This window comes from Aegilops tauschii, chromosome 5 (assembly GCF_002575655.3).
Source record: "Aegilops tauschii subsp. strangulata cultivar AL8/78 chromosome 5, Aet v6.0, whole genome shotgun sequence".
Taxonomy (NCBI): domain Eukaryota; kingdom Viridiplantae; phylum Streptophyta; class Magnoliopsida; order Poales; family Poaceae; genus Aegilops; species Aegilops tauschii.
Genome location: NC_053039.3, coordinates 399,306,403 through 399,333,442, shown reverse-complemented (window position 1 = coordinate 399,333,442; position 27,040 = coordinate 399,306,403). Strand labels below are relative to the sequence as shown.

General features: G+C 47.5%; 1 protein-coding gene across 1 annotated transcript; it reads left to right on the top strand.

Annotated features, from left to right (window-relative positions):
• Positions 1–19,160: 19,160 nt before the first annotated feature.
• Positions 19,161–25,507, top strand: LOC109781523 (uncharacterized). The gene is made up of 10 exons (XM_073499201.1): positions 19,161–19,211; positions 19,762–20,214; positions 20,874–20,930; positions 21,024–21,124; positions 22,027–22,167; positions 22,465–22,528; positions 22,693–22,761; positions 23,174–23,211; positions 23,677–23,747; positions 24,364–25,507. The coding sequence occupies exons 1-3, from the start codon at positions 19,161–19,163 to the stop codon at positions 20,910–20,912; spliced, it is 543 nt and encodes a 180-aa protein (XP_073355302.1). The 3' UTR covers positions 20,913–20,930; positions 21,024–21,124; positions 22,027–22,167; positions 22,465–22,528; positions 22,693–22,761; positions 23,174–23,211; positions 23,677–23,747; positions 24,364–25,507.
• Positions 25,508–27,040: the final 1,533 nt, after the last annotated feature.

Genomic DNA, 27,040 nt, shown 5'->3' with positions numbered 1-27,040 from the left:
GGTCATGTCTAAATAGTTCTCGAACCCATAGGGTCCGCACGCTTAAAGTTTCGATGATAGTTGTATTATGAGTTTATATATTTTGATGTACCAAAGGTAGTTCGGAGTCCCGGATCTGATCACGGACATGATGAGGAGTCTCGAAATGGTCGAGACATGAAGATTGATATATTGGACGACTATATTCGGACACCGGAATGGTTCCGGGGGTTATCGGATATATACCGGAGTACCGGGAGGTTACCGGAACCCCCGCGGGGGTTTAATGGGCCTACATGGGCCTTAGTGGAGAAGAGGAGAGGCGGCTAGGGCAGGCCGCGCGCCCCCTCCCCCTCTAGTCCGAATTGGACAAGGAGGGGGGAGGGGCGGCGCCCCCCTTTCCTACCTCTCTCTCTCTCCTCTTTCCCCCTTCTCCTAATCCAACAAGGAAGGGAGGGAGTCCTACTCCCGGTGGGAGTAGGACTCCTCCTGGCGCGCCCCTCTCCTGGCCGGCCGCCTCTCCCCCCTTGCTCCTTTATATACGGGGGCATGGGGACACCCCAAAGACACAACAATTGATCATTGATCTTTTAGCCGTGTGCGGTGCCCCCTCCACCATAGTCCACCTCGATAATATCGTAGTGGTGCTTAGGCGAAGCCCTGCGTCGGTAGAACATCATCATCGTCACCACGCCGTCGTGCTGACAAAACTCTCCGTCAACACTCGGCTGGATCGGAGTTCGAGGGACGTCATCGGGCTGAACGTGTGTTGAACTCGGAGGTGCCATGCGTTCGGTACTTGATCGGTCGGACAGTGAAGACGTACGACTACATCAACCACGTTGTGCTAACGCTTCCGCTTTCGGTCTACGAGGGTACGTGGACACACTCTCCCCTCTCGTTGCTATGCATCACCATGATCTTGCGTGTGCGTAGGATTTTTTTGAAATTACTACGTTCCCCAACAAGACACACTCTCCCCCTCTCGTTGCTATGCATCTCCTAGATAGATCTTGCGTGAGCGTAAGATTTTTTTTGAAATTGCATGCTACGTTTCCCAACAGTGGCACCAGAGCCAGGTCTATGCGTAGATGATATGCACGAGTAGAACACAAAGAGTTGTGGGCGGTCATAGTCATACTGCTTACCACCAATGTCTTATTTTGTTCGGCGGTATTGTTGGATGAAGCGGCCCGGACCAACCTTACATGACCACGTTCATGAGACCGGTTCCACCGACAGACATGCAACTAGTTTTGCATAAAGGTGGCTGGCGGGTGTCTGTTTCTCCAACTTTAGTTGAATCGAATTTGACTACGGCTGGTCCTTGTTGAAGGTTAAAACAACAAACTTGACGAAACACCGTTTGTGGTTTTGATGCGTAGGTAAGAACGGTTCTTACTAGAAGCCCGTAGCAGCCACGTAAAACTTGCAACAACAAAGTAGAGGACGTCTAACTTGTTTTTGCAGGGCATGTTGTGATGTGATATGGTGAAGACATGATGTGATATACGTTGTTGTATGAGATGATCATGTTTTGTAAAAGTTATCGGCAACTGGCAGGAGCCTTATGGTTGTCGCTTTATATTATGAAATTCAATTGCCATGTAATTGCTTTACTTTATCACTATGCGTTAGCGATAGTTGTAGAATCAATAGTTGGGGAGATGACAATGACACTATGATGGAGATCAAGGTGTCAAGCCGGTGACGATGGAAATCATGACGATACTTTGGAGATGGAGATCAAAGGCACATGATGATGATGGCCATATCATGTCACATATTTTGATTGCATGTGATGTTTATCTTTTATGCATCATATTTTGCTTAGTACGACGGTAGCATTATAAGATGAGCCCTCACAAAAATTCAAGGTATAAGTGTTTTCCCTGAGTATGCACCGTTGCGACAGTTCGTCGTGCCGAGACATCACGTGATGATCGGGTGTGATAAGCTCTACGTTCACATACAACGGGTACAAGACAGTTTTGCACATGCGGAATACTCAGGTTAAACTTGACGAGCCTAGCATGTACAGACATGGCCTCGGAACACTGGAGACCGAAAGGTCGAACGTGAATCATATAGTAGATATGATCAACATAGAGATGTTCACCATTGAAAATTACTCCATTTCACGTGATGATCGGACATGGTTTAGTTGATATGGATCACGTGATCATTTAGATGACTCGAGGGATGTCTATCTAAGTGGGAGTTCTTAAGTAATATGATTAATTGAACTTAATTTATCATGAACTTAGTCCTGATAGTTTTTGCATATCTATGTTGTAGATCAATAGCTCGCGTATAGCTCCCCTGTTTTATTTTTGATATGTTCCTAGAGAAAATTAAGTTGAAAGATGATAGTAGCAATGATGCGGACTGTGTCTGTGATCTGAGGATTATCCCCATTGCTGCACAGAAGAATTATGTCCTTGATGCACCGCTAGGTGACAAACCTATTGCAGGAGCAAATGCAGACGTTATGAACGTTTGACAAGCTTGATATGATGACTGCTTGATAGTTTAGTGCACCATGCTTTACGGCTTAGAACCGGGACTTCAAAAAATGTTTTGAACGGCATGGAGCATATGAGATGTTCCAAGAGCTGAAAATGATATTTCAGACCCATGCTCGTGTTAAGAGGTATGAGACCTCTGACAAATACTTTGCCTACAAGATGGAGGAGAATAGCTCAGCTAGTGAGCATGTGCTCAGAATGTCTGGGTACTACAATCGCTTGAATCAAGGGGGAGTTAATCTTCTAGATAAGATAGTGATTGGCAGAGTTCTCTAGTCACTATCACCAAGTTACTAGAACTTCGTGATGAACTATAATATGCAAGGGATGACGAAAACGATTCCCAAGCTCTTCGCGATGCTGAAATCAGCGAAGGTAGAAATCAAGAAATAGCATCAAGTGTTGATGGTTAACAAGACCACTAGTTTCAAGAAAAAGGGCAAGGGAAAGAAAGGGAAACTTCAAAAAGAATGGCAAGAAAGTTGCCACTCCCATGAAGAAGCCCAAAGCTAGACCCAAGCCTGAAACTGAGTGCTTCTACTACAAAGGAAATGGTCATTGGAAGTGGAACTGCCCTAGATACTTGGTGGATAAGAAGGATGGCAAAATGAACAAAGGTGAAAGGATCCATATAGTTGACTAGAGGGGGGGGGGGGTGAATAGGCAACTAACAATTTTTAGCTTTTCTTTACCAATTTAAAGTTTGCATCAAAGTAGGTTGTCTAGATATGCGACTAGGTGAGCAACCTATATGATGCAACAACAACAAGCACACAAGTAAGCGAGAGATGCAACACAATATAAACTTGCACAAGGAAAGGTACGAGATAACTAAGAGTGGAGCCGGTGAAGACGAGGATGTGTTACCGAAGTTCCTTCCTTTTGAGGGGAAGTACGTCTCTGTTGGAGCGGTGTGGAGGCACAATGCTCCCCAAGAAGCCACTAGGGCCACCGTATTCTCCTCACGCCCTCACACAATGCGAGATGTCGTGATTCCACTATTGGTGCCCTTGGAGGCAGCTACCGGACCTTTACAAACAAGGTTGGGGCTCTCTCCACAACTGAATTGGAGGCTCCCAACGAAACCACGGAGCTTCACCACAATGGAATATGGCTCCGAGGTGACCTCAACCGTCTAGGGTGCTCAAACACCCAAGAGTAAAAAGATCCGCAAGGGATTAGTGGGGGAATCAAATTTCTCTTGGTGGAAGTGTAGATCGTGGCCTTCTCAACCAATCCCTAGAAAATCAACAAGTTTGATTGGCTAGGGAGAGAGATCGGGCGAAAATGGAGCTTAGAGCAACAATGGAGCTTGGGGGTGGAAGAGATTGTCAACTCGGAGAAGAAGACTCCCCTTATATAGTGAAAGAACAAATCCAACCGTTATCCACCAACTCAGCCTGCGACACGCGGTACTACCACACCAAACAAGCGGTACTACCGCACGGGCCAACGGTACTACCGCAAAGAGCTGCGGTACTACCGCTGGCACGACAGAGGCTAGAACCAGCCCATATGCGCTAAGGCAGGGAGCGGTAGAACTGCTGGCGTGGTACTACCGCGCCCCCTTGCGGTACTACCGCAAGGCAGGACTAGTCTAGGCTGGGAAAGGCATGGACATATAAAAATACATCCGTGACTACTTCCGCTGAGTTTTGATCCATGCAAAAATCCGACGCGGTACTACCGCAAGCCTGGAGCGGTACTACTGCGTAGGGCGCGGATGTAAAAAATTACATCCGCCCCTACTTCCGCTCATGTTGCTGCGCCTGGCCAGAGCCCGCGGTATTACCGCGCCAACAATGTGGTACTACCGCGTAGGGCGCGGATGTAAAAAATTACATCCGCCCCTACTACCGCACGAGCAGCTGCGCCTGGCCTGAGGCCACGGTACTACCGCCACCAGGTAGCGGTACTACCGCAAGGACCCGCGGTACTACCGCAAGAGCCTGCGGTACTACCGCTCCGAAGAGCAGTACTACCGCATGCCCCAGAACAGCAACACTAGGAGTCCTTCATTTTTCATAGACACGAAGAGATGGAGGATGCTCCAAAGAGCCAAAGGGAAAGGTGGTGCAAAAGGAATAGATGTGTACGTGATGATTCCACCCAAACCTTTCCAACGCGGATCCCCTCTTAATAGTACGGCTTTCCTACGACTCAAATCCACCGAAAAGAAACGTAGAGAAACACCGTCTTCAATAAGCTCCGAGGGGCACCAAATCGTCTTGTGCTTAGACATGGTATATCCGAAATGCTCACTGCACACGATTAGTCCGCAAAAGTATTGTCATCAATCACCAAAACTACTAAGGGATAAATATGCCCTTACAATCCCCCCTTTTTGGTGGATTGATGACAATACGGGATTTGCACAAAGGGATATAAAATGAAACAACAGCAAACCCACCATCTATAAAATATAGACGGGCTCCCCCTAGATGTGTGCACACAAGAGAAGTGCTTTGGACTGCACGACACACATACTAGGATCAACACTCCCCCTATATTTTATAGACAAGGCATATCTTGGAAAAATGAACCCAACACTAAGCAAGTAGGCAAGATAAAACCATGAGCATAAAGTAATTGGCACAAGATAGCATACGCTCACTGGTTACTAAGCATGAAAGACAACAACAAGATACGCTAGAGTGCATATGTCTTACACTATATGATAGGGAACTTGGTCTTACGAGCACAAACCAAACCAAAGCAAACGAGGTCCAACATAACGAAAGCAAAGCAACAAAGCGAAACAACACGACACAAGACGTAAATCCTACACTCTCTCCCCCTTTGGCATCGAGACACCAAAAAGGCAGAGAGGACACCTACGCCACAGGTGATAGCTCAGGCTGAATCGATCACTCGTTGCGCTCCTTGTCGGTCTCGGCAGTGGGAATGGTTTCCTCCTTCTCCTCCTCAGAATCAGTCCACTTGTAGCCCTGCTTCGCCATCCAAGCTGCCTCTGGGTGATGTGCTTCTCGGACCCGCTGGATACCTCCTCGCCAAACATCCTCAAGATCCTCTTGTCGCGCCGGCGACTCTCCTTCTGAGCAACATGTGGCCTATACTGTCCATTGGCCTGCATGCAGAACAGAGCTTTCATATTGTTCTTCAACTTCTTAGCCCAAGAAGGCTCAGAAGATGAAGGCGAGTAGCCAGTAGAGCTGTCATCATCAGCGTCCTCCTCCTCAATCTCATCCTCATCCACATCCATCTGAGCAGCCGCTGCCTCAGCACGGGTAGTGGTGTTGGCCCACTGTGTCTTGATGCGGAGCTTGATGGGCTCATGACGAATCCAATTAGGGGCAACAAACTCATCATCGGGATAGAGCTTCTCCCAAGTCTTCATGATCAAAAGAAACATGTAAGGTCCATAGATGGGTACCTTACGGTTGAACACCGCAAACCGAAGCTCGCACCACATGATATGTGAGACATCAAGTGGTTGCGTCTGAGCATGACGCGCCTCCTCACAAATGAGCATCATATCCACGAGATAGGCATGCACCTTGTCCTTGTCACCAATGCGCGGAAAGAGGGAGTTGCGGAAGATGCGATGCATGATGTCAAGGAATGAGTTCAGCACCCACGCCTTCTTGCCACTGGGAAGCGACTTCTCAACATAGTAGGGCTGAAGCTTGTTCTTGCTGGATGACTCTAGATTGGCATGAGGGCGTACACCAACGGGCGTGTTGAGCCCCTCATCAGGAACCTGAAGCAAATCCATGAAGTCCTTCCACGTAGCAGTCATCCGCTGTCCATTGGTCATCCAGGTCATGGTCCGTTCCTCAACAGGGTGGAAGTGGACCGAAGCAAAGAACTGAGCAACAATCTCAGGGTCAAAGTCCAGATGGAAAGTGATCAAGTCCTCAATGCCAAACTGCTCTACCAGGTCCAAAGCCTCACCAAAATAGCCACGGTGCTTATCCTGCCTCATATGATTCATGTCAATCCAGTGCACATCCACGTAGATGTTCTGCTTGGCCTTGATCACATCCAGATAGATAAGATTATGCTGCTTGGTCCAGAACAAATCATTCCCTCTGAAGTTTGCACGGGGATTCACATAGGGGTTGATCTTCCTTCGAGTAACAAACTCAGCCAGTGGTATCTCATCCAAGCCCATTGAGGGCACCTTGTTCTTGTTGGCGGTGGTCTTAGTTCTGCGTTGGGGGCATTGGAGCCTTCTAGAGCTTCATCTTGGTTGCGCAGGTGCTTAGAACCCATGTCGCGAATAGGGTTCGAATGACGGACATTGGAACCGGAGCCACCACCTATGACACACAACACAAGAACACGCAAAAGAAGCGAGAAGGATCAATGCAAATACCACAGCAAAACAAGTGAAACAAGGAGAAATAGCATTGGGTAATTGCCATTGGGAAGATTTGACATCAACGGTAGTACCGCACGGATGCGCGGACCTAAAATTTTACTGCTGCTCCAGCCACGGTAGTACCGCGCCAGGATGGCACGGTAGTACCGTGCCTGGAGCAGAAGTAAATTTTTACTTCCGTGCCTCGCGCGGTAGTACCGCACGAGCGGTAGTACCGCACGAGCGGTAGTACCGCACGGGAGATGCAGTAGTACCACACGGGGTCGGATCCGAGACAGAACGGATCTGAGCACATCCGCGACAATGGAGCGGTACTACGGTTGATCAAATCTACCAAGGAGCAACATACCAAATACCATCTCTACGCATTACTATTCTCCTACACCCTAGTCTTGCAAAGATTTGGCCTAAAATCTCAAGAACAACATGCATCTCCCCAAAAACCTAGAGACGAAATAACGAGCCAAAGAGAGAGGGATTTGGGGGGAAACCTTGTTCCATGGCAAGAGGGCGTGGTGGGGAACGATCCCACCGGACGGAATGTGAGGAGAGCGGTCAGAGACGGAGATCCGGCGAGGTCCTCAGGCGCTGTTCTTGGGCAGGAGAGAGAGAGAGAGACGACGTAGGGAAAAGAGTTGAATAGGTATGGGGGAGTTGGAACTCCCCCTGCCCGCTCTTAACCCCCACACGCTCGCGACTACGCGGTAGTACCGCGCGTCATCGCGGTAGTACCGCCCGGGTGGAAGTACCGCACCGTAGGCGGTAGTACCGCTCCTCCAGCGGCAGTAAAAAATTACTGCCGTGCTGGTCGCGGTAGTATCGTGCAGCTCCTGCGGTAGTACCGTGGCAAGCCACAGTAGTATCGTAGACCCAAGACAATGCATGTTTCGCACAAAGGAGAGGAAAATAGCCTTTGCAAAGCAACCTTCAAGCGAACGGACTCACCAACGAGCTAACACACGAGACAACACAAGCTCGGCACGAAGAAAGAAAGGCAAGAGACAACAAGGAGCAAACACGCGACACAACCTCTCCAAGGAGAGGGCGGTGGCCGGAGCCACCTATGTTTGAGTCAATTGGTATGGCACCGCGAAGAATTATCCTTGGGCCCATGACCAAAACTCGTCTTTGAAGCACAAGTACCATCAAAAAATGGCTAATGTGAAAGAGTTGATCAATTTATGCATAATGGGGGGAGGGAGAGTTCATTGAGAGAACAACACTCCCCCTATGTCCATGCCTACACCTAAACAAGACATCAAGATGAGTATGGTGGGGTGTGCAAGGGTTCAAGCCACATTGCTCGAATTAATGATATTTAGCTCATGCCTTAACTCGCAAAATCTTGCTTCATCCAAGGGCTTCGTGAAAATATCTGCAAGGTTATCATGAGTGTTGACATAGTTGAGCTCGATCTCCCCACGCCTAATGTGATCCCGGATGAAGTGATACCGAATCTCAATATGCTTCGTCTTGAAGTGTTGAACCGGGTTGAGAGAAATCTTGATGGCACTTTCATTGTCACACCAAAGAGGCACTTTGTCACAAATGACACCGTAATCCTTTAAAGTTTGCCTCATCCATAGAAGTTGTGCACAACAACTACCGGCCGCCACATACTCCGCTTCGGTGGACGAGAGAGATACACAACTTTGCTTCTTAGAAGACCAACTCACCAAAAAGCAACCAAGAAATTGGCACCCTCCGGAAGTGGACTTCCTATCCACTTTGTCTCCCGCCCAATCAGAGTCCGAATATCCAACGAGCTTGAAGTTTGCACCTCTTGGGTACCATAAGCCAAAGTTTGGGGTATGAGGCAAATATCAAAAGATTCGCTTGACCGCCAAAAAGTGGCTTTCCTTAGGTGCGGCTTGAAACCGTGCACAAATTCCCACACTCAACATGATATCCGGTCTAGATGCACAAAGGTAAAGCAAGGAGCCAATCATGGAGCGATATACCTTTTGCTCCACTGCTTTACCATTGGGACCTATGTCAAGTTGGCATTTGACGGGCATTGGAGTGGAAGCCGACTTGACATCACTTAGCTTGAATCTCTTGAGCATGTCTTGAGTGTATTTGGCTTGGTTGATGAAGATTCCTTCTCTTCTTTGCTTGACTTCGAACCCGAGAAAGAACTTCAACTCTCCCATCGAAGACATCTTGAACTTTGAGGTCATGAGAGCGGCAAATTCCTCATCGAAAGCTTTGTTAGGGGCACCAAAGATAATATCATCAACATATAGTTGGCACACAAACAACTCCCCTTTGACCTTATTAGTAAAAAGAGTGGGGTCGATTTTCCCAACTTCAAACCCATGATCTTGCAACAACTCGGTAAGGTGGTCATACCACGCACGTGGGGCTTGTTTAAGGCCATAGAGTGCCTTATCGAGTTGATACACATGATCGGGGAAGTAGGGATCCTCGAACTCGGGGGGTTGTTTGACATATACCAACTCATTAATAGGACCATTAATAAAAGCACTCTTCACATTCATTTGTTGCAACTTAAAGTTATGATGAGAAGCATAAGCAATCAACAAACGAATGGATTCAAGGCGAGCAACGGGAGCAAAGGTTTCACCGTAGTCGATACCCTCGACTTGGGAGTAGCCTTGTGCTACCAATCTTGCCTTGTTGCGAATGATAATCCCATGAGCATCTTGCTTGTTCTTGAATATCCACTTGGTTCCAATGACATTATGATTCCCCGTTGGCCTTGGCACCAATCTCCACACCTTGTTGTACTCGAAGTTGTTGAGTTCTTCATGCATGGCATTAAGCCAATCCGGATCTTCGAGTGCCTCATAGACCTTTTGGGGTTCAACACAAGAGACAAACGCGTGATGTTCACAATAGTTTTCCAATTGTCTACGAGTGCTTACCCCCTTTCGAATGCTTCCAAGCACATTCGTCATGAGATGACCCTTGGTAGAGAGCTTGGATGCAATCTTGGCGGCACGACGCTCCAATTCCTCCTCGGGAGTGAGTTGAGGAGCGGAAACTTGATCATCCTGAGCGTCTTCTTGAGCTTGTTCTTGATCTTGAGGTTGCTCTTGATCTTGAACTTGCTCGGAGGAGCGAACTTGACCTTGGGCATCACTTTGTGGTTCACCACCATCTTGAGGTTGATCTTGCCCTTGATCTTGTTCATTTGGTTGAGGGCCTTCACTTTGTTCTTCGGAAGCGTGTGGGTCTTGGGTTGGTGATGGTTCCACTTGAGTGGAACATTGTCCTTCTCCTTCGGCCACAAGGGGTTCCTCAATGGGTAGGATATGACCAACACCCATTATTCTTATGGCTTGGGGAGGAATTTCATCACCTACATCACAAGTACCAGTTTGCTCCACTTGGGAGCCGTTATTCTCATCAAACTCCACGTTACACGTCTCCTCAATAAGTCCCGTGGATTTATTGAGGACACGGTAAGCATGAGAGTTTGTATCATAACCAACAAATATGCCCTCATGAGCTCTAGCCTCAAATTTAGACAAATGAACACCTTTTTTGAGAATGAAACACTTACACCCGAACACCCGAAAGTACTTGAGGTTGGGCTTGTTACCGGTGAGAATCTCATATGGAGTTTTTTTCAAGCCTTTGCGGAGATAGAGCCGATTGGATGCATGACACGCGGTGTTGATGGCTTCGGCCCAAAAGTTGTATGGAGACTTGAACTCCACCATCATGGTCCTTGCCGCATCCATCAACGTCCGGTTCTTCCTCTCCGCTACACCATTTTGTTGAGGGGCGTAAGGTGCGGAATATTGATGCTTGATCCCCTCATCACTAAGAAACTCATCCAAGGTGTAGTTCTTGAACTCGGTGCCGTTGTCACTTCTTATCGTCAAGATCTTTGCATTGTGTTGGCGTTGAGCTTCATTTGCAAAATCAATGATGGTATGTTGGGTCTCACTCTTCCTCTTGAAGAAATATAGCCAAGTATATCTTGAATAATCATCCACAATCACCAAGCAATACTTTCTACCCCCAAGACTATCAAAGGATGGAGGCCCAAAGAGATCCAAGTGAAGGAGCTCCAAAGGCCTCTTCGAGTAAATAATAGTCGTGGGAGGGTGAGCCTTCTCATGTAGCTTTCCTTCGATACAAGCATTGCAAGCACGATCTTTGGCAAAGCTAACATTTGTTAGTCCACGGACATGGTCCCCCTTGAGAAGACTTTGCAAAGATCTCATATTGACATGGGCTAAACGGCGATGCCAAAGCCATCCCACGTCAACTTTAGCCACTAGGCATGTCGCGGTCTTAGTGGGTCGCTCCGAGAAGTTAATCACATAGAGACCATTCTCGACATGCCCAACAAAGGCTACTTTAAGAATCTTGCTCCACAAGAGGGCAACGGTATCAATATCAAAGAAAGTAGCAAAGCCCATAAGTGCAAGTTGACGAACGGAAAGTAAGTTGTATGCAAGGGACTCAACAAGCATGACTTTCTCGATCGTGAGATCATGAGAAATGACAACCTTGCCAAGACCCAATACCTTAGAAGACGAGGCATCACCCCACTCGACATTGGTGGGCATAGATGGAATCTTGTGCACGTCCACCACCAAGTCCTTGCTTCCGGTCATATGATTAGTAGCTCCACTATCAAGCAACCATGACCCCCCACTGGAAGCAAATACCTACAAGAGATCAATGCTTGGTTTTAGGTACCCATTTTGTAATGGGTCCTTTGATGTTAGTGACAAGGGTCTTAGGAACCCAAATAGACCATTAAATGTACTCATAAGGAGAACCAACAAATTTAGTATAAACATGTCCATCACTAGCACGGCATAACACATAGGAAGGGTTAAAGTCGCCGGCTTTGTTGGAAGGGGTGGCATTTCCTTTCTTGACACCACCACCCTTCACATTGTTCTTATTCTCCTTAGAAGCACCCTCTCCCTCTTTCACAAAAGTTTGCTTGAGAGGAGGAGGTCGTTTGGTCTTGTCATTCTTCTTCTTGTTCTTGGAATTGGGTGCGAACCCAATCCCTTCCTTGGCCACAACTTCCTTTTGATTGCTCAAAAGGTCGTTGAGGTTCTTCTCACCCTGTATGCATGACACAAGGCCTTTCTCAAGTTGCTCCTTCAACTTTGCATTCTCCTCAACAAGATGCACATGCTCACAACAAGGGTTAGTAGCATTTGCATTATCAATTAAAACCATATGAGGAAAAGTGCCTTTCTCCTTGGTTAGCTTCACTTGGAGTTGATCATGAGACTCTTTAAGACTAGCATGAGTACCCTTCAAGGCCTTGTGAGCCTTTTCAAGTATATCAAACTCCTCCTTGAGTCTAGCAAGATCAATCCCAAGTTTGGCCTTCTCGGAATTTAGCACACGAGATACAACAAGAGCATGATCAAGATCTTTCTTTAATCCAGCATGATCATCGTTGTATGACTCCTCAAGAGCCAAAAGATGACCACGCTCTTCCTCAAGAGCATTAGAGAGATCCGATATCTCATCGGCATAGTCATGACTATGCCCCTCCATCTTAGAGATGGTTTCTTCATGAGCCTCGATCATGTCATTGGCTTCACCAAGTTGTTACAAGAGAGCAACAAAGTGCTTCTTGGACTTACCCTTGAGCTTACTCATAAAAGGCTCAAATTCATTTTATTCCTCATTAGTCCCCTCACTTTCATCAATGCAATCCATCAATGAAGGATTAGTAATGATGGTAGTTTTGATGTTGGGGGTTACCTTGTTGGTGGCTTTAGCCATGAGGCACTTGTCGGTGATGTTCTCATTGGGTGAGTCGAAGAGGGACACCCGTGGAGTTGTTGCAATGGCCACGGAGGCCATGGCAACCGAGTCACCATCTTCTTCATCATCATCATCCTCATTGTATTCTTCTTGCGCCACCAACCCCTTGGGAGGAGTCTTCTTGGTGAAGTTGCTCTTGTTGGGGAAAGACTTGGCCTTGTCTTTTCGGATGAGCTTGCCACCATTGTCTTCCCTCTTCTCATATGGGCACTCCGCAACAAAGTGGCTCACATTTCCACAATTATAGCAAGTCCTCACTCGTTGCTTTCCCTTTGCACCACTTGAGTTGTTCTTGTTGAAGTTGGGCCTTGTGTTCTTCTTGCTCCAAAATTGCCTTGAAGCGAGAGCCATGTGCTCATGATAAGCATATTTTGTATCTTCAGGATTGCTCTCTTAATCTTCCTCTTCATCCTCTTCTTCCACACTAACCTTGTCCTTCAAAGCAAGGTTGGGCTTCTTAGCTCTTTGAGAGCGCAACACCGCATTGTCAGCGGTCTTGTCCAAGATCCTCATTGCCACAAACTCATCCAACACTTCGCTTGAGGACAAGGTGTGGAAGTCCGGCCTTTGACGGACGACGGAGGACATGGCCTTGTGGTAAGGCATCATGGCCTTGAGAAACTTGCGCTTGATCCAATTGTCATCCGTATCCTGGCTCCCATGATCTCGGAGTGAGACCGCGAGAGTAGTTAACCTCCGGTAAGGCTCACGAGGTTCTTCATCTTCATTCATTGCAAACTCATCGGCTTCATCTTGCACCACTTCATAGTTGGAGCGTTGAATGCTTGCGCTACCCTTGTAAAGAGAGACAACATGGTGCCATGCTTCCTTGGCCACGGTGAAAGGTCGGAGATGAGCAAGATCTTCGGAAGGAATTGCATCTTGGATGATGAAGAGAGCATTCTCGTTGAATTGATGATCCGCGGCTTCTCTAGGGTTGAAGTTGCTTGGGTCATGAGGATAAAAACCTTGCTCAATGATTCTCCAAAGGTTAGTATTAACATGATTTAAATGACGTTTAAAGCGATATACCCAAGCATCAAAGTCCTCGTTTTCCACAATCTTAGGGGGAGGACCTGCATGATTCAAATGAGTGGAAGGAATTGGTCCATCATAAGTAAGCAGAGGTTCCACATGGGCAAAGATGCCATTTCCACTTCTACCACTAGATAAAGGAACTTTGTCATTAGTAGCTTCCCCCTTGTCGGAGTTAGCATCCGTCACCTTGTTAGTGGGATCTACCACTTCCAACGGTGCGGTGGGTAATTTAAGACCATCAAGAAAGTTCTTAAGCATGCCTTTGACCTCGGCCGTCATGGAGGTTTTCAATGTGTCAAAAGCCACATTGAACTCCTCACGGGAGACCGAGGTTCCCCCATCGGCCGTAGACGAGAACGGAATCACACCGGGGTGCTCCTCCTCACCGTCTACAGAGTCAACCATACTCTTCGGACGGTAAAGTCCTTAATAAATAGACGAGGCTCTGATACCAATTGAAAGGATCGATATAGTTGACTAGAGGGGGGGGGATGAATAGGCAACTAACAATTTTTAGTTTTTCTTTACCAATTTAAACTTTGCATCAAAGTAGGTTATCTAGATATGCGACTAGGTGAGCAACCTATATGATGCAACAACAACAAGCACACAAGTAAGCGAGAGATGCAACACAATATAAACTTGCACAAGGAAAGGTACGAGATAACCAAGAGTGGAGCCGGTGAAGACGAGGATGTGTTACCGAAGTTCCTTCCTTTTGAGGGGAAGTACGTCTCCGTTGGAGCGGTGTGGAGGCACAGTGCTCCCCAAGAAGCCACTAGGGCCACCGTATTCTCCTCATGCCCTCACACAATGCGAGATGCCGTGATTCCACTATTGGTGCCCTTGGAGGCGGCGACCGTACCTTTACAAACAAGGTTGGGGATCTCTCCACAACCGAATTGGAGGCTCCCAACGAAACCACGGAGCTTCACCACAATGGAATATGGATCCGAGGTGACCTGAACCATCTAGGGTGCTTAAACACCCAAGAGTAATAAGATCCGCAAGGGATTAGTGGGGGGAATCAAATTTCTCTTGGTGGAAGTGTAGATCGTGGCCTTCTCAACCAATCCCCAGAAAATCAACAAGTTTGATTGGCTAGGGAGAGAGATCGGGCGAAAATGGAGCTTAGAGCAACAATGGAGTTTGGGGGTGGAAGAGATTGTCAACTCGGAGAAGAAGACTCCCCTTATATAGTGAAAGAACAAATCCAACCGTTATCCACCAACTCAGCCTGCGACACGCGGTACTACTGCACCAAACAAGCGGTACTACCGCACGGGCCCACGGTACTGCCATGAAGAGCTGCGGTACTACCGCTGGCACGGCAGAGGCTAGAACCAGCCCAGATGCGCTAAGGCAGGGAGCGGTAGAACCGCTGGCGCGGTACTACTGCGCCCCCTTGCGGTACTACCGCAAGGTAGGACTAGTCTAGGCTGGGAAAGGCACGGACATATAAAAATACATCCGTGACTACTTCCGCTGAGTTTTGATCCATGCAAAAATCCGACACGGTACTACCGCAAGCCTGGAGCAGTACTACCGCGTAGGGCGCGGATGTAAAAAATCACATCTGCCCCTACTTCCGCTCATGTTGCTACGCCTGGCCAGGGCCCACGATACTACCGCGTAGGGCGCGGATGTAAAAAATTACATCCGCCCCTACTACCGCACGAGCAGCTACGGCTGGCCTGAGGCCACGGTACTACCCCCCCAGGGAGCGGTACTACCGTGAGCACCTGCGGTACTACCGCAAGAGCCTGCGGTACTACCGCTCTGAAGAGCAGTACTACCGCATGCCCCAGAACTGCAACACTAGGAGTCCTTCATTTTGCATAGACACGAAGAGACGGAGGATGCTCCAAAGAGCCAAAGGGAAAGGTGGTGCAAAAGGAATAGACGTGTACGTGATGATTCCACCCAAACCTTTCCAACGCGGACCCCCTCTTAATAGTACGGCTTTCCTACGACTCAAATCCACCGAAGAGAAACGTAGAAACGCCGTCTTCAGTAAGCTCCGAGGGGCACCAAATCGTCTTGTGCTTAGACTTGGTATATCTGAAATGCTCACTGCACACGATTAGTCTGCAAAAGCATTGTCATCAATCACCAAAACTACTAAGGGATAAATATACCCTTACAAAAGGTATATTTGATATACATGTTATTGATGTGTACTTTACTAGTGTTTATAGCAACCCCTCTGTCGGGGATATTCCCCGCGGTATGACCCGGCCGGAGATATGACCCGGCTGGGACTTGATGTTTCATTGGTGACCCGGCAGACTATAAGCAGGCAGGAACCGTTAAGCATTGTAAGCCGGCAGACACAGTCATGTAACCCGGCAGACACAGTCATGTAACCCGGTAGACACAGTCATGTAACCCGGCAGACACAGTCATATAAGCCGGACAGTTAAGCTGGCAGATGTTAAGCCAGACGGTAAGCCATATGGTAAGTCAGATCGTAAGCCAGACCGTAAGCCAGATTGTAAGAAGCCCAAGACATTAAGAAGCCCATGGAGAGAGGCCCATGATGAGAGGTCAGAATAGTTTAAGTCTTAGTCCGAGATGGACTCTACATGTAACCCGCCCCTTCAACTTATATAAGGAGGGGCAGGGCACCCCAAGGGGGGGCAAGAAAATAATCTCTAGGGCTAGACACAACTAAGAGGAGAGCCGGTTTATACAACAACTCCCTCATGAGCATAATGAGACCTAGCCACAAACAACATGTAGGGTTGTTACTGGATGATGTTTCCCGGGGCCCGAAGCTGTCTAAATCCTTGTCTTGTGTGATGATCCGCCTCGCGTCTCTCATCCCGATCAACCCCTCTCAAGCTACCACATAGATACGCTGGCCTCACGACTAAGTCCTCACACTAGGACATCTGCCGTGACAATTCCACGATAGTTGGCGCCCACCGTGGGGCCTGCGCACGGTGGTGTTGAGTTCTTGGAGGGATTTCTCTCAGGGATTGAGGAGTTCACAATTTTCCGGATAAGAGAGACTTGGCTCGGAAGGATCTGCATCAGCCTCGAGGTCATTTGTTCAGATTTTACAACCCATGAGATTCAAGTCAAAAAAGAGAAATTAGGGTTACGATGTGTTCTACCGCCGCTGCCAAAAATAGCCGAGATCGTCGGTAGGATTTCCATCATCTATGCAACACCGAATCCGAAACAGGGACAGTTGCACGAGACTGATTCAAGGGATGGTTTTACATGCACACACAAGTCAATTGTGAGTCGCCCAGGATGGAGTCAGCCGTCGAGTTCCCGTTATCAATTGTGAGTCGCCTCCACGTTAAATCAAAGGAAGAGATATGCTCACATCCGTCAAACCGCAGCTGTTTACTTCAAATCCCGAGGAGATCAATAGCTGATTTGTCTGCTCAAACAAACCTGGTCGTCATGATGTGCTAGTTGGAAAGTGCTCTGTTTGCACCCGCATCCAAATACGAGTTGAAGTGCTCTGTTTATCTGCTCCGAGCCGTTCTTGCTCGAGCCCCGCCGCGGTTGGTGAGTCGCCGACAGCCATCTCAGAGTCACCATGTTGCCGCTTCGGTCTGCTATTCCTGCTGCAACCCTCTGCCGTGAGCCGCCCCGACCCCGTCGATCACAAGAAAGTACTACTATGTCGCCTGGCCACCGTTGTCTCGTATTGCGCCGGCCCAATCCGCCATGTCTAAACCGCCGCCACGCCTTGAGCCGTCACGCCGTGGCTCGGCCGCACGCCCCGCCTCCACCAGTGCTTCTTCGAGTTGGGCTCGGGGTTGACCCCGCCTCTGAGTCGTCGGATACGTCGCTCTGATCCGAGTCGCCATCTTTGAAGCTGCCTTCCATGTTGGGGAAAATTTTGAACCGGCCCTGGCTCTGGACCGCCGCGCTCGAGCAGAGGAGGATCACATCAAGCCGTTTCCGCTGGCCCTGTTGAGTCGCCGGCTGTGTCCGCCATCAAGTCGCCGTCCTCACGACCTTACATCGTGTCTGCTTCCGATTCATGCGATCGCTGAGTCGATGAGCCGCCCTGACCCCGCGCCGTCGCGCTTTTGAGTCGCCGTCGCTGGCCTTCTTGTTGGATCCGGATGTCGCAACCGAGCCACCTTGCTTCGCGCTCCGCCAGCGCGGTCCGTTGCGAGCCGTCCCGACAAGTCGTCGTCGTGCCTCACCTGGAAGCTAGCGACCAGCCTCGCCTCCTCTGTTGAGCTCCGTCGAGTCGCGCAGCCTTACTGACTCCGCCGTGCTCCTTCTCCACAGATGCATCACGCCGGTTCAAACAAACCTGGTAGCTTCGCCTCCATCCTCGAGGCGCCAACTCTGCTTTGCGCTGCCTCCACCGTTCACCGGCCTTGAGTCGCCGTTTTCAAAAACCGGACTTGCAGCAGTCTTCTCCGCTGACCCGCCGGTAAAAAGTGATCTGTCGTCGCTGTCGTTTTAACGCTATGCGGACGTAGGTTCTGCAAATCAACTGCGACCGGGAGAAGGAGAACTCGCTGAGACGGATGCCGTTTCGCCAGGGTCTTCTGCTCTGCCTCTCTGTCACCGCAGCGACCGGCGTGGACATCTCACCGCTGCAGCTGCCGTGATCCGCCCGCCGACCACTGTTCCAAGCCTGTTTCAACTGCGTGTCACGATCCGGATGATACGACGTGGGAATCAAATCAAGAACGACCCGGAACAGATTGGGACCTAAGATTTGGTCTGCGCTGACGAGCCGGCCTCGCCTCACCTATTTCCGTCGGGCCGGGCCTGAGCCGCCACGGCCGTGCGGCCTTCACCTCGCCGCCTCCGTGCTTCTCCTGCTGCTCCCGTATCACGGCGCGGCCTGAGCGCCTCCGCCCTGCCACAAGGCCGCCCTGTCTCCAAGTTGCCTCATGCTCGTCCTGCCGCGGCCACACCCGCGCATATTTGAGCTGCCCTCTGTGGAACTCTTCCACCTCGAGCCGCTGCCAGGCCGCCACGGACTCGCTCCGCTGCCTGGACCTGCCACTATCCCTCGCACCGACGAACGCCTCCTGCTGCTCTCGGGTTGCGGCGTCGCTTGAGCGCTTCCGTCTCTGCTGTAAAGCTGCCGCTGAAACACCGCGGCCTCCGCCCGTGAGCCGGTCACTACGCCTTGCTCCATTCAAGGTTGCCATCACCGCACCTCCACAGCGGCTGCGCCCTCGGCCGCCATAACTGGCGCGGTCTGTTTTAATCATCTCCAAAATGAGCCTTTGACCTATTGACTCGACGTAACCTTCCGTCGCTCCAAGTCGCCACTGGTCTTCACCCGTGACCCAACATCGCCTTCGAGCTGGCCCCTGCAGTGGCCGCTTCTACTTCCATCAGCTGCTTCCTCTACTGCGCCTGGAGTCGCCAAAACCGCCATAACCTGCGGCCACTTTGCCGTAGCCCGCTTGCTGTTGTTCTGCTTCTGAGTCGCCGCGCCACCGCGGCCTTGAGACGCCAGTTCAAGTCGCTGTGCTGGCCGGCCTTGAGTCACCATGGCCGCCTTACCTCTTTCCTTCATTGGTATAAAGAGACATGCTCTGTTTGTTCTAAAGTAAAGATGCTGCCGTCAAAATACATCCTCAGCCGTGGGAGAAAAAGACTTTTGGAATTATTCACGAGTCTGCAAGTTTGAATTATGTGGTATTACCGCATGTGTGTTTGAGCACTTTTTATGATTGGAGTATGTGCGTGGCCGTGAATTTCGCAGAAAAAAAGAAGCGGAGCTGCGGCAACATCTGAGAAGGCCGACAGTTTTATGCAAAAACCAGCATAGCAACAACTCCAGCCGGTCCTCGTACACTCGAGGGGTCGAAGCAAAAAATTATTCGTATCCAGAACTATGTTAGTTGGGAGAACATGAGCGTTCTCAGAGCTCAGCGATTTCTGGCCGTCGGATCTCTTGTTTGATGCGTTTTCGGCCGTCGGATCTCGCTCTGGGAAGATATCGGCCGTTGGATAAAAAAACGAACACTGCTACAACGAATAGTTCTCCATCGTTCGTGCCACCGCCTGTGATTCCAGCGCCCCCCCGAGGGCATTTTAGTCATTCGACTATTGGGTATAAAAAGGGGGCGCTGCCGTGGGATGACCTAGCCGCCGCCTCCCTCCCGCACTCGCGCCTCCCCCGCCCTCGCAGCTCACCGCCGCCTCTCCTCCCCTCCCGCGCGCCTCCTCTCCCCTCCCCTCCCGTCCCGCCTCCTCTCCTCCCACCCACATCGCCGCCGCCGCCACCCACCGCCTCGAACCGCGCCGGAGCAGCAGCAGCAGGCCAAGGCGGCGCAGCAGCAGGCCTTGGGCGACGAGCAGCAGTGGAGGGAGGACGAGGAGCACGACGGCGGCGGCGGCGGGGAGCGGCAGCAGCAGGCCAAGGCGGCGCTGCCCTTCTCCGCCATGTGCATGCGGATCTCCCGCGACTCCTACCCCAACCTCCACGCCCTCCACAACGCCTCCAACGACAGCCTCACCAACGCCGCCTACGTCAAGATCTCCGAGGGCGACTTCGGATACGTCCTCGACGACGTGCCCCACCTCGCTGACTACCTCCCCGTGAGCAGCCACCCATCCCCTTCCCTGCTCCTCCTCGCTCGACCGCTCGTCGGCTCGTGGCGATGGGTTCTATGCGGTGCAGCTTTAGCTAGCGACTGTCAGTGGGGCGGGCGTGAGCAGTGAAATTGTCCGGCGCGGGCGATTACCCTTTTTTGGCGTGCAAGCCTGAGAGCCTGCAGTGTTGCTGATTAGTCGGCCACGATCCGCAGATAGAGGGCAACTCTGATGAATACGTACTAGCAAAGCTGTGCAAAATCTGTGAATTCTGTTTTCGTTCCTTACTGTTGGTGCCGTCTGCTTTTGGGAATGGGATTGTTGATTAGGCATCAGGCAACTCTGATGAATACTAGCAACTATGGCTATTCTGTGGATTCATAGTTCCATAAGTTACTGTCGTTGGCTCTGCTTTTGGGAATGGGATATTTGATTGGGTAGAATGGACGACATCGATACCGGAGAAGTAGTAATCTGTTAGTATCCTCCAGAAAATCATAGAGAAGGACGCCACGGTCTCAACAGGTGGGCATCCATTCTTCAGTCTGTTGATTCTTTTGAATTCACTGAAATCACATTTTGTACACGAGTTAGCTGCACTGGCCAATGGAAGAAAAGATAGCTAATTGTGTATGGAATTCCTAAGTCTTTGTATGTTCGTGCAGAAGGACGGCCTGCCGTCAAGTTGGACAGCAGAATCATAGAACTCTACAAAGTGTATGGTATGACTGTCTCCTTACTCAATTCCTGTAGAGAGATAAGCCTATTCGGACTATTTTATACGGAGTGCTGATTGTTGAATTTGTCGTACCCAGGGTTGGTCAGCTCTTGAGCAAATTCGCCATAGTGACCGCCGATGGCCTACAAGTCCATCTCTTTCTCAAGCTCGATTGCCTCTTATTTTGCAGACTGAAAGGTGAGATGAGGGGTTGTCAACAACATCTATGAAATACTGGTTTGTGCCATACTGCCCTATTCTAAATGGCCATGTACATCCTTGTATCTTTGTCTGTGCCTTCAGTCAAAACAGACAAACAATCTAATGACCAAAATATACAAACAATCTATGCAATACAGGTATGTGCCCTGTTCTAAACATACAATGTCGACAAAACCATAGGACTTGTCCCTCCCATAGATGCTTGTATAAATGTTACTCTCGCATTTTTGTACATGTCTATCTAAATTTGTCTTCTGTTAAAAGGACTCACCAGGTACCTTAAGATCTCTATATTATGGTCACACCATATCAAACGTTTCAGATTGCAATGCATCTACTTCTTGACTGGATCTACCATATTATACTGAAATAACTATAAGATGAATTATACCTGCTGTGATTTTTATTTTATTTTTGTGAAATATTCTCTTCAGATTGCCGCGCGCCACCCGCCCTTCGCATGTGTAATCACTTAAAGTAAACTGTCTTTTAAATTGAATTCATTATTCCAAGACACCCTGAATATAATTGAGCAGAACACAAAACCAAACTCCGAGCAAGAGATTTCAGTAGAGCTATGAGCCTAAGTAGAAATTGTGGAGGAAACTAGGTAAAAAAATGTTGCACATTGATATGTTTTTTTGGGTAAATAGGCCTATGGTAGCATCATTTATAGGTAATTATAAACAAAAGGGCAAAATAAGCTTTGTTGTTATATGCTGTTGAGTTTTTAATGGCTATCAAACACAGCATCATGCTTGTGTGTCTTCTTATAAACACACGCCTTTGTTGTTTCTCGCCGTTTTCCTTTAAATTACGTATATATGTACATGGAATGCTTCTCCCTGTCAATAACTAGATCCCCCCTTGTTTGACAGGTTAATTAATCCTACATTTCAGTATCAACCAACATCTGTTCCTTCTTGAGCTCTCAACCCTGGGGTACACCTCCAGGTCAAGGCGCACCTCTTGTCTCATCGATGATGCAGCCTGGGCATCACTCGCTCTCAGCTAGCTAGGTAAGTACTGCAGGGACTCTGCTGCATTTCAATCACTTGATGTTTGTCTACCATGGAGTAGAGTTTAAGACCGCCCCGCATGATTTGATGATATTCTTTTTTGAGCATCGGCTCTGGTGCATTCTTACTCACCACCGGGTACTTTGAAGCTAATAATGTTCCAGATTGGTGGCATTCTGTTTGAAGCATGCTGGTTTGGTTTTGCAGCAGTTTTAACTTAAATAGTGGTTCAGTTTTGCCTTCAATAGTGGTTTTGCAACTAATTATTTGTTGATCTATTGGTTTGATTGGAAACAGGTGGGGTCTTCTGTGTGAGCAGACTACCTATAAGAATCGTCAGCGCCTTTACCTATCAGAGCAGGTGACCTTCAAAAGTCCTCAGTTTGAACACTTAGACAAACAGTTTTTTAGCATCTACAACTGGTTATTAGGTTTTGTTACATAATGAGTATTTATATTCCCTTATTTCATTTTTCTTTTCTTTGTCTTTGCCTTGACACTAAATTGTGTATGTGTTATTTGCAGGTACTAATCTTGGTGTGAGCTCAAGGCAATAGGCAATTATGAAGGTAGGCAATCGTCATTAGCCAGGTAGTTGGACATGGTCTAGTCTCTTAGCATAATCTAAAAGTATCTAATGCAGTACTCAATATTAGTAGTCATTTGAAAAATATGCCAGTGTCTTGTTTGTCATGTCCATTCTATTAATCTAGAAGAAACCGAGAGCATACACTCACACTTTCATCGAACCCAAATTGTTAACCTGGGATAAGTAGATATCAGTCACACTTTGTTCTTACTTTTCTGGCTTTTCTATGTTCTTACTTTTTTTGCACTTTCCTTCCATTTCCATAGATGCCAGGGCTGGTTGCCTTGTGTACCATGGTGAGAAGTAGCACCAGTAGGTCGGCTCAGTCCCAATGGCAATGTTCTTTGTTATTTTTTTATTATTCAACCACATACATTTGTCTCTTCCTGATGGCCTTGGTAACTTGAAAATCTGCAGTGCCATATTGGCTCCCTCTGCCGAGCACCATGGAGGAGGTGAGCGGTTGTCTCTAGAATCCTTTTTCATCCTGTGATACTTACTGTTCTGCCCTTGGATGGTCAATCTTGTTGAGTGATAACCAGGGCAGCTCAACTGTATAAACAGATTGATCTGGTGATAAGAGATGACGGGGGTAGGTTATATGATCGAGGAAATGCGAATCTGAGCCCACTATGCATTGAACCCTGAACCCTTTTTATTTGTATTTAAAGGTGTTGCTTATTTATGCTCCAGTGTTTATAGCCGTCTTATGTAAAGATTTCTTCTCTCTCATACCTTTATTGCATATAAGTTGTTCTTGATCTTTTGATCTTTCAAAGATGCTTATATGGTAGTATAGAAAGTTTCTGATTATGACACCATATTCATTGAACTTGATCTGTTATGTGATTTAAACTTTGCTTTTCCCAATCACCATGTGTTTTCCAAAATTACTATTAAAACAACTTTGTTCTTCCTAGAGTACCGGCAGCAACCACATCATGAAAGGGTCGAGGGGAAGATGATCTGATATGTGTCACTGAAAGCGAAGGTAAAATTCCAATACATGACCTTCATATTACCTGCCAATTCACAAGTGCATGTTCTGTATCAAATATAAATATAATTGTTCCCTGTGTCGAAAGATGGATTCTGTATTTTATAGGATTCTAGCTCTTTGACCCTTTCTGCATGCTCTTACATATATGTGTTTCATTAAGAAGAAAAATCTACCATGCTAGCTTAGTTGATCCAGGGCTTAAGCTATATACCAAAATAACACTGAGATGAGTTCTGTCAGAAGTACCTTGAGCCTTTTTATTTTTATATTCTCTTTTGTGCACTCATTTAATGCGACTTGGAATCTGAAGTAGAAAATATCATAAAGAGCTTGATGACTTATAACATTACTTGTCACAGTATATTAAAGGGTGTTTAGGTGACCAATTAGGAAATAATCAATTGTGAGTGCTTAATATTTTTACAGTGCGTCATATAAATTACCAAAATATCCATAATTGGGATATTAAGGCTTAAATGGACAAGTCCCATAAATAATAAACATACCTCATATACTGGTTGTCGGTAAACCAACCACTAAGATTTTGATTCAGTGTTTGCCTAAAGAAATTACTCCCCCATTTTGATTTCATCATTTTTTTGAACAGCTCAAGCCATTTTTGTCGTTGTATGACAAGGCTGTCGATGTCATCACTGAGCCTCCTTCTTTGCTTCAGAGGCTTATTGTGCTGCTATAGTTCTCTGTCTCTTGTCCACTCGCCCATCGTAGTGCAAATTTGCACTTTACTTGAACTTTGTTGTGATGAGAGATTCAGTTTCTTTGGGCAAAAGGTCTGGCCAAACAAATAAATGCATGATATTTATCTTTTGGTTTCTACCATACCAAAGCAAGGTATTTCACGTCATATTTTATAACAAATGCGTCGATGGCATGCATATATAGGGTCATCTTTTTAGATATATTTTACGGGGTGATTACTACTGTGAGTATCTACCATCACCTACTCAGATATATTTCCATCCTGAGATATATTGAGTAATATCAGATGTTAATTGAAATATTTATATCAGAGGTTTGATCATTGAACTTAGTTGATTAATACCTTGATACATTTCTATCCTAAGATAGTCCCTACATTTCCATCCTGAGATACCTATTTTTTTCTAGTACCGGGTTAGGAAAAACGGGATTCTGTGGGAGTTGGGGTTGGGCAAGTAGCACCACTTTGATTAAGTCCACATCATAATTGAGAGGCATTGTAGTAGTGGGTCAGTTCATAGAAAATGCCATGTTTTATATGCAATGCTTCAATGGTTGTATTACCGGGTTGGATGAGTGCACCTGGATACGGACAAGAGACCAACAATAACAAACAATTGGTCAAGATCTGTCAAAGCGGCAGGGATCAGAGAGTATCATATGTGTCTTTGCTTTCAAAATTGAAAAGGGGAACCATCACTCCCTGGTTATAAGCTTTAAAAGGCTAAGGTACAAAAATGCAAGTGCATTTTTTGTCTACACATAAATTGGTCTATGCAATATATCTAACACATTGCCTGCATCAGGTTAAGTGACGTGCCATCTATGAAGTTGATCGAGAAGGCAGCCGAATGAAGCAACTAAGTAGTATGCCTAAGAAGCTATGGCTACGTAGTTTTTATTTATTTATATTGTGTTCCTGCTCTTGGTACTTCCTCTCTCATATTCACGCTCTTAGTACCGAGCTTAATATCAAGTGGTTACCTTTTGTGGTCTCATGAACGCACTAAATTGAATGCTGCCTTATTTCTCATGCCGGTGTCAATCTCGATGATGTTTTCCTCCTATTACATGTGAATGTTTCCTCTTCCTTTTAGTTGGTTGTATCATGTTTGAATACGTCGCTAAACCCGACTTCCTACTAAATTGAGCAATATCTGCTTGGACACATTGTTGTGACTGGCACCCTCGCGCCAAGGTGCGTTTCCGATCTAGTGCATAAGAGTCAAAGGGAATTAGCACATGTCCCGAGCAGAATACAAGGTCCGTTCGGGCAATCATCCACATAATTTTTGTTTGTCTCCTGGTCAAATTGGCGTACGGATCGAGGCAAGGAATCAATCTGCTAGTACGTTTCCGCGTAAAGGCAGCGAGTCACCAGAAGAATAGATGAATCACAACTCCCGCTACTCACAAGCCAGGGGTAATATGCAGTGATGGGTCAAATAAGTGCTAAGCGCTCCTCATCATTATACAAAACACCTTTGGTACATCGTCACGTGAGGAACGAGGGCAACCAGCTCGTATTTTGGGTACAGAGCAATGAATCACCATCTGATGTTTCGCCCGGATTACATCCAACAATATCTAGCGCCATTATTCGTGTTCATCCGACAAAAAATATCAGGTGCTATCTTTTCTATACATTTTATCAGCACATATTAAATTGTTTGAAAACAATTACTCTGGCCTATGATATTTTTTCGCAGGACCATTACTCCTTACAAAGGTGTCGCATAAAGGGCGCACGTCAGCATTTTTTTTGCATTAGCGTTGCTTGTGCCGTGCGGCTGGACGGATACGTGCGCAGGTCGCCGCCCCCGATACATCAACACACGCGACTAACTCATCGTCCGCGACCCCCTCGCTCGCGTCTGTGCCATTTCCAACGCTGCGGCCGACTCTCTCGTCCGCGCCGGCTTGCAATGCCGCGGTCGACTCGCCCGTGATTGATTTCAGCTTCACCATGGTGGTCATCAACTCCGCGATGGATAATTACTGGCTTGACGTATCAGGTGAAATCCATCCAGTATATTTTTATATTACATATTGCTTTCTTTAAAAAAGCAATTACTCTGGCTTGCAAGTTATCTCCCATGCAGAATTCAAACCGGTCTATATCACGGTCAACTATGGAGAATCTCAAGTCAACTCATTGAGTCGTCTTAAAGACTCGAGGGCTACATGGACATAGCTCAATAAATGTTGCCAGTTTAAAGGCTGTCCGGAAAAAAATTTCCGGTTCAGGAAGAATTTATCTCTCGCAAAGCTCGAGTTCTCAGGAAAAATTAAAGGGACCAAAAAGAGTCTGTTGCAAGGCACAACTCAAACATAGGTACCCTGCTTCAAAAGACCACTGGGGCTGATTGTATTTGAATCTAGCTTAACCCCTTTTGGGTCCGACTTTGATCGTATTCGAATCAGAGTCGTTAAAAAAGTCTCAAGGTCATTTGGGGGCTTCCTGTTCAAACATAGGTCGTATTCGAACCAAAGAGAACATAGCTGTCGGTACCCTCTTGATCGACGCAATGCCAAACCCACTAGGGGGCTTCTTGATCGTATTC

Excerpts from the sequence above, each read along its gene's own strand:
- LOC109781523 (XM_073499201.1), top strand. The coding sequence starts at position 19,161 with ATGGCCGCCTTACCTCTTTCCTTCATTGGTATAAAGAGACATGCTCTG. Across the intron at positions 19,212-19,761 it reads TAAAGAGACATGCTCTGTTT|CCGCCGCCTCCCTCCCGCAC; the intron begins GTTCTAAAGTAA and ends GGGATGACCTAG. Across the intron at positions 20,215-20,873 it reads ACCTCGCTGACTACCTCCCC|AAGGACGGCCTGCCGTCAAG; the intron begins GTGAGCAGCCAC and ends ATGTTCGTGCAG.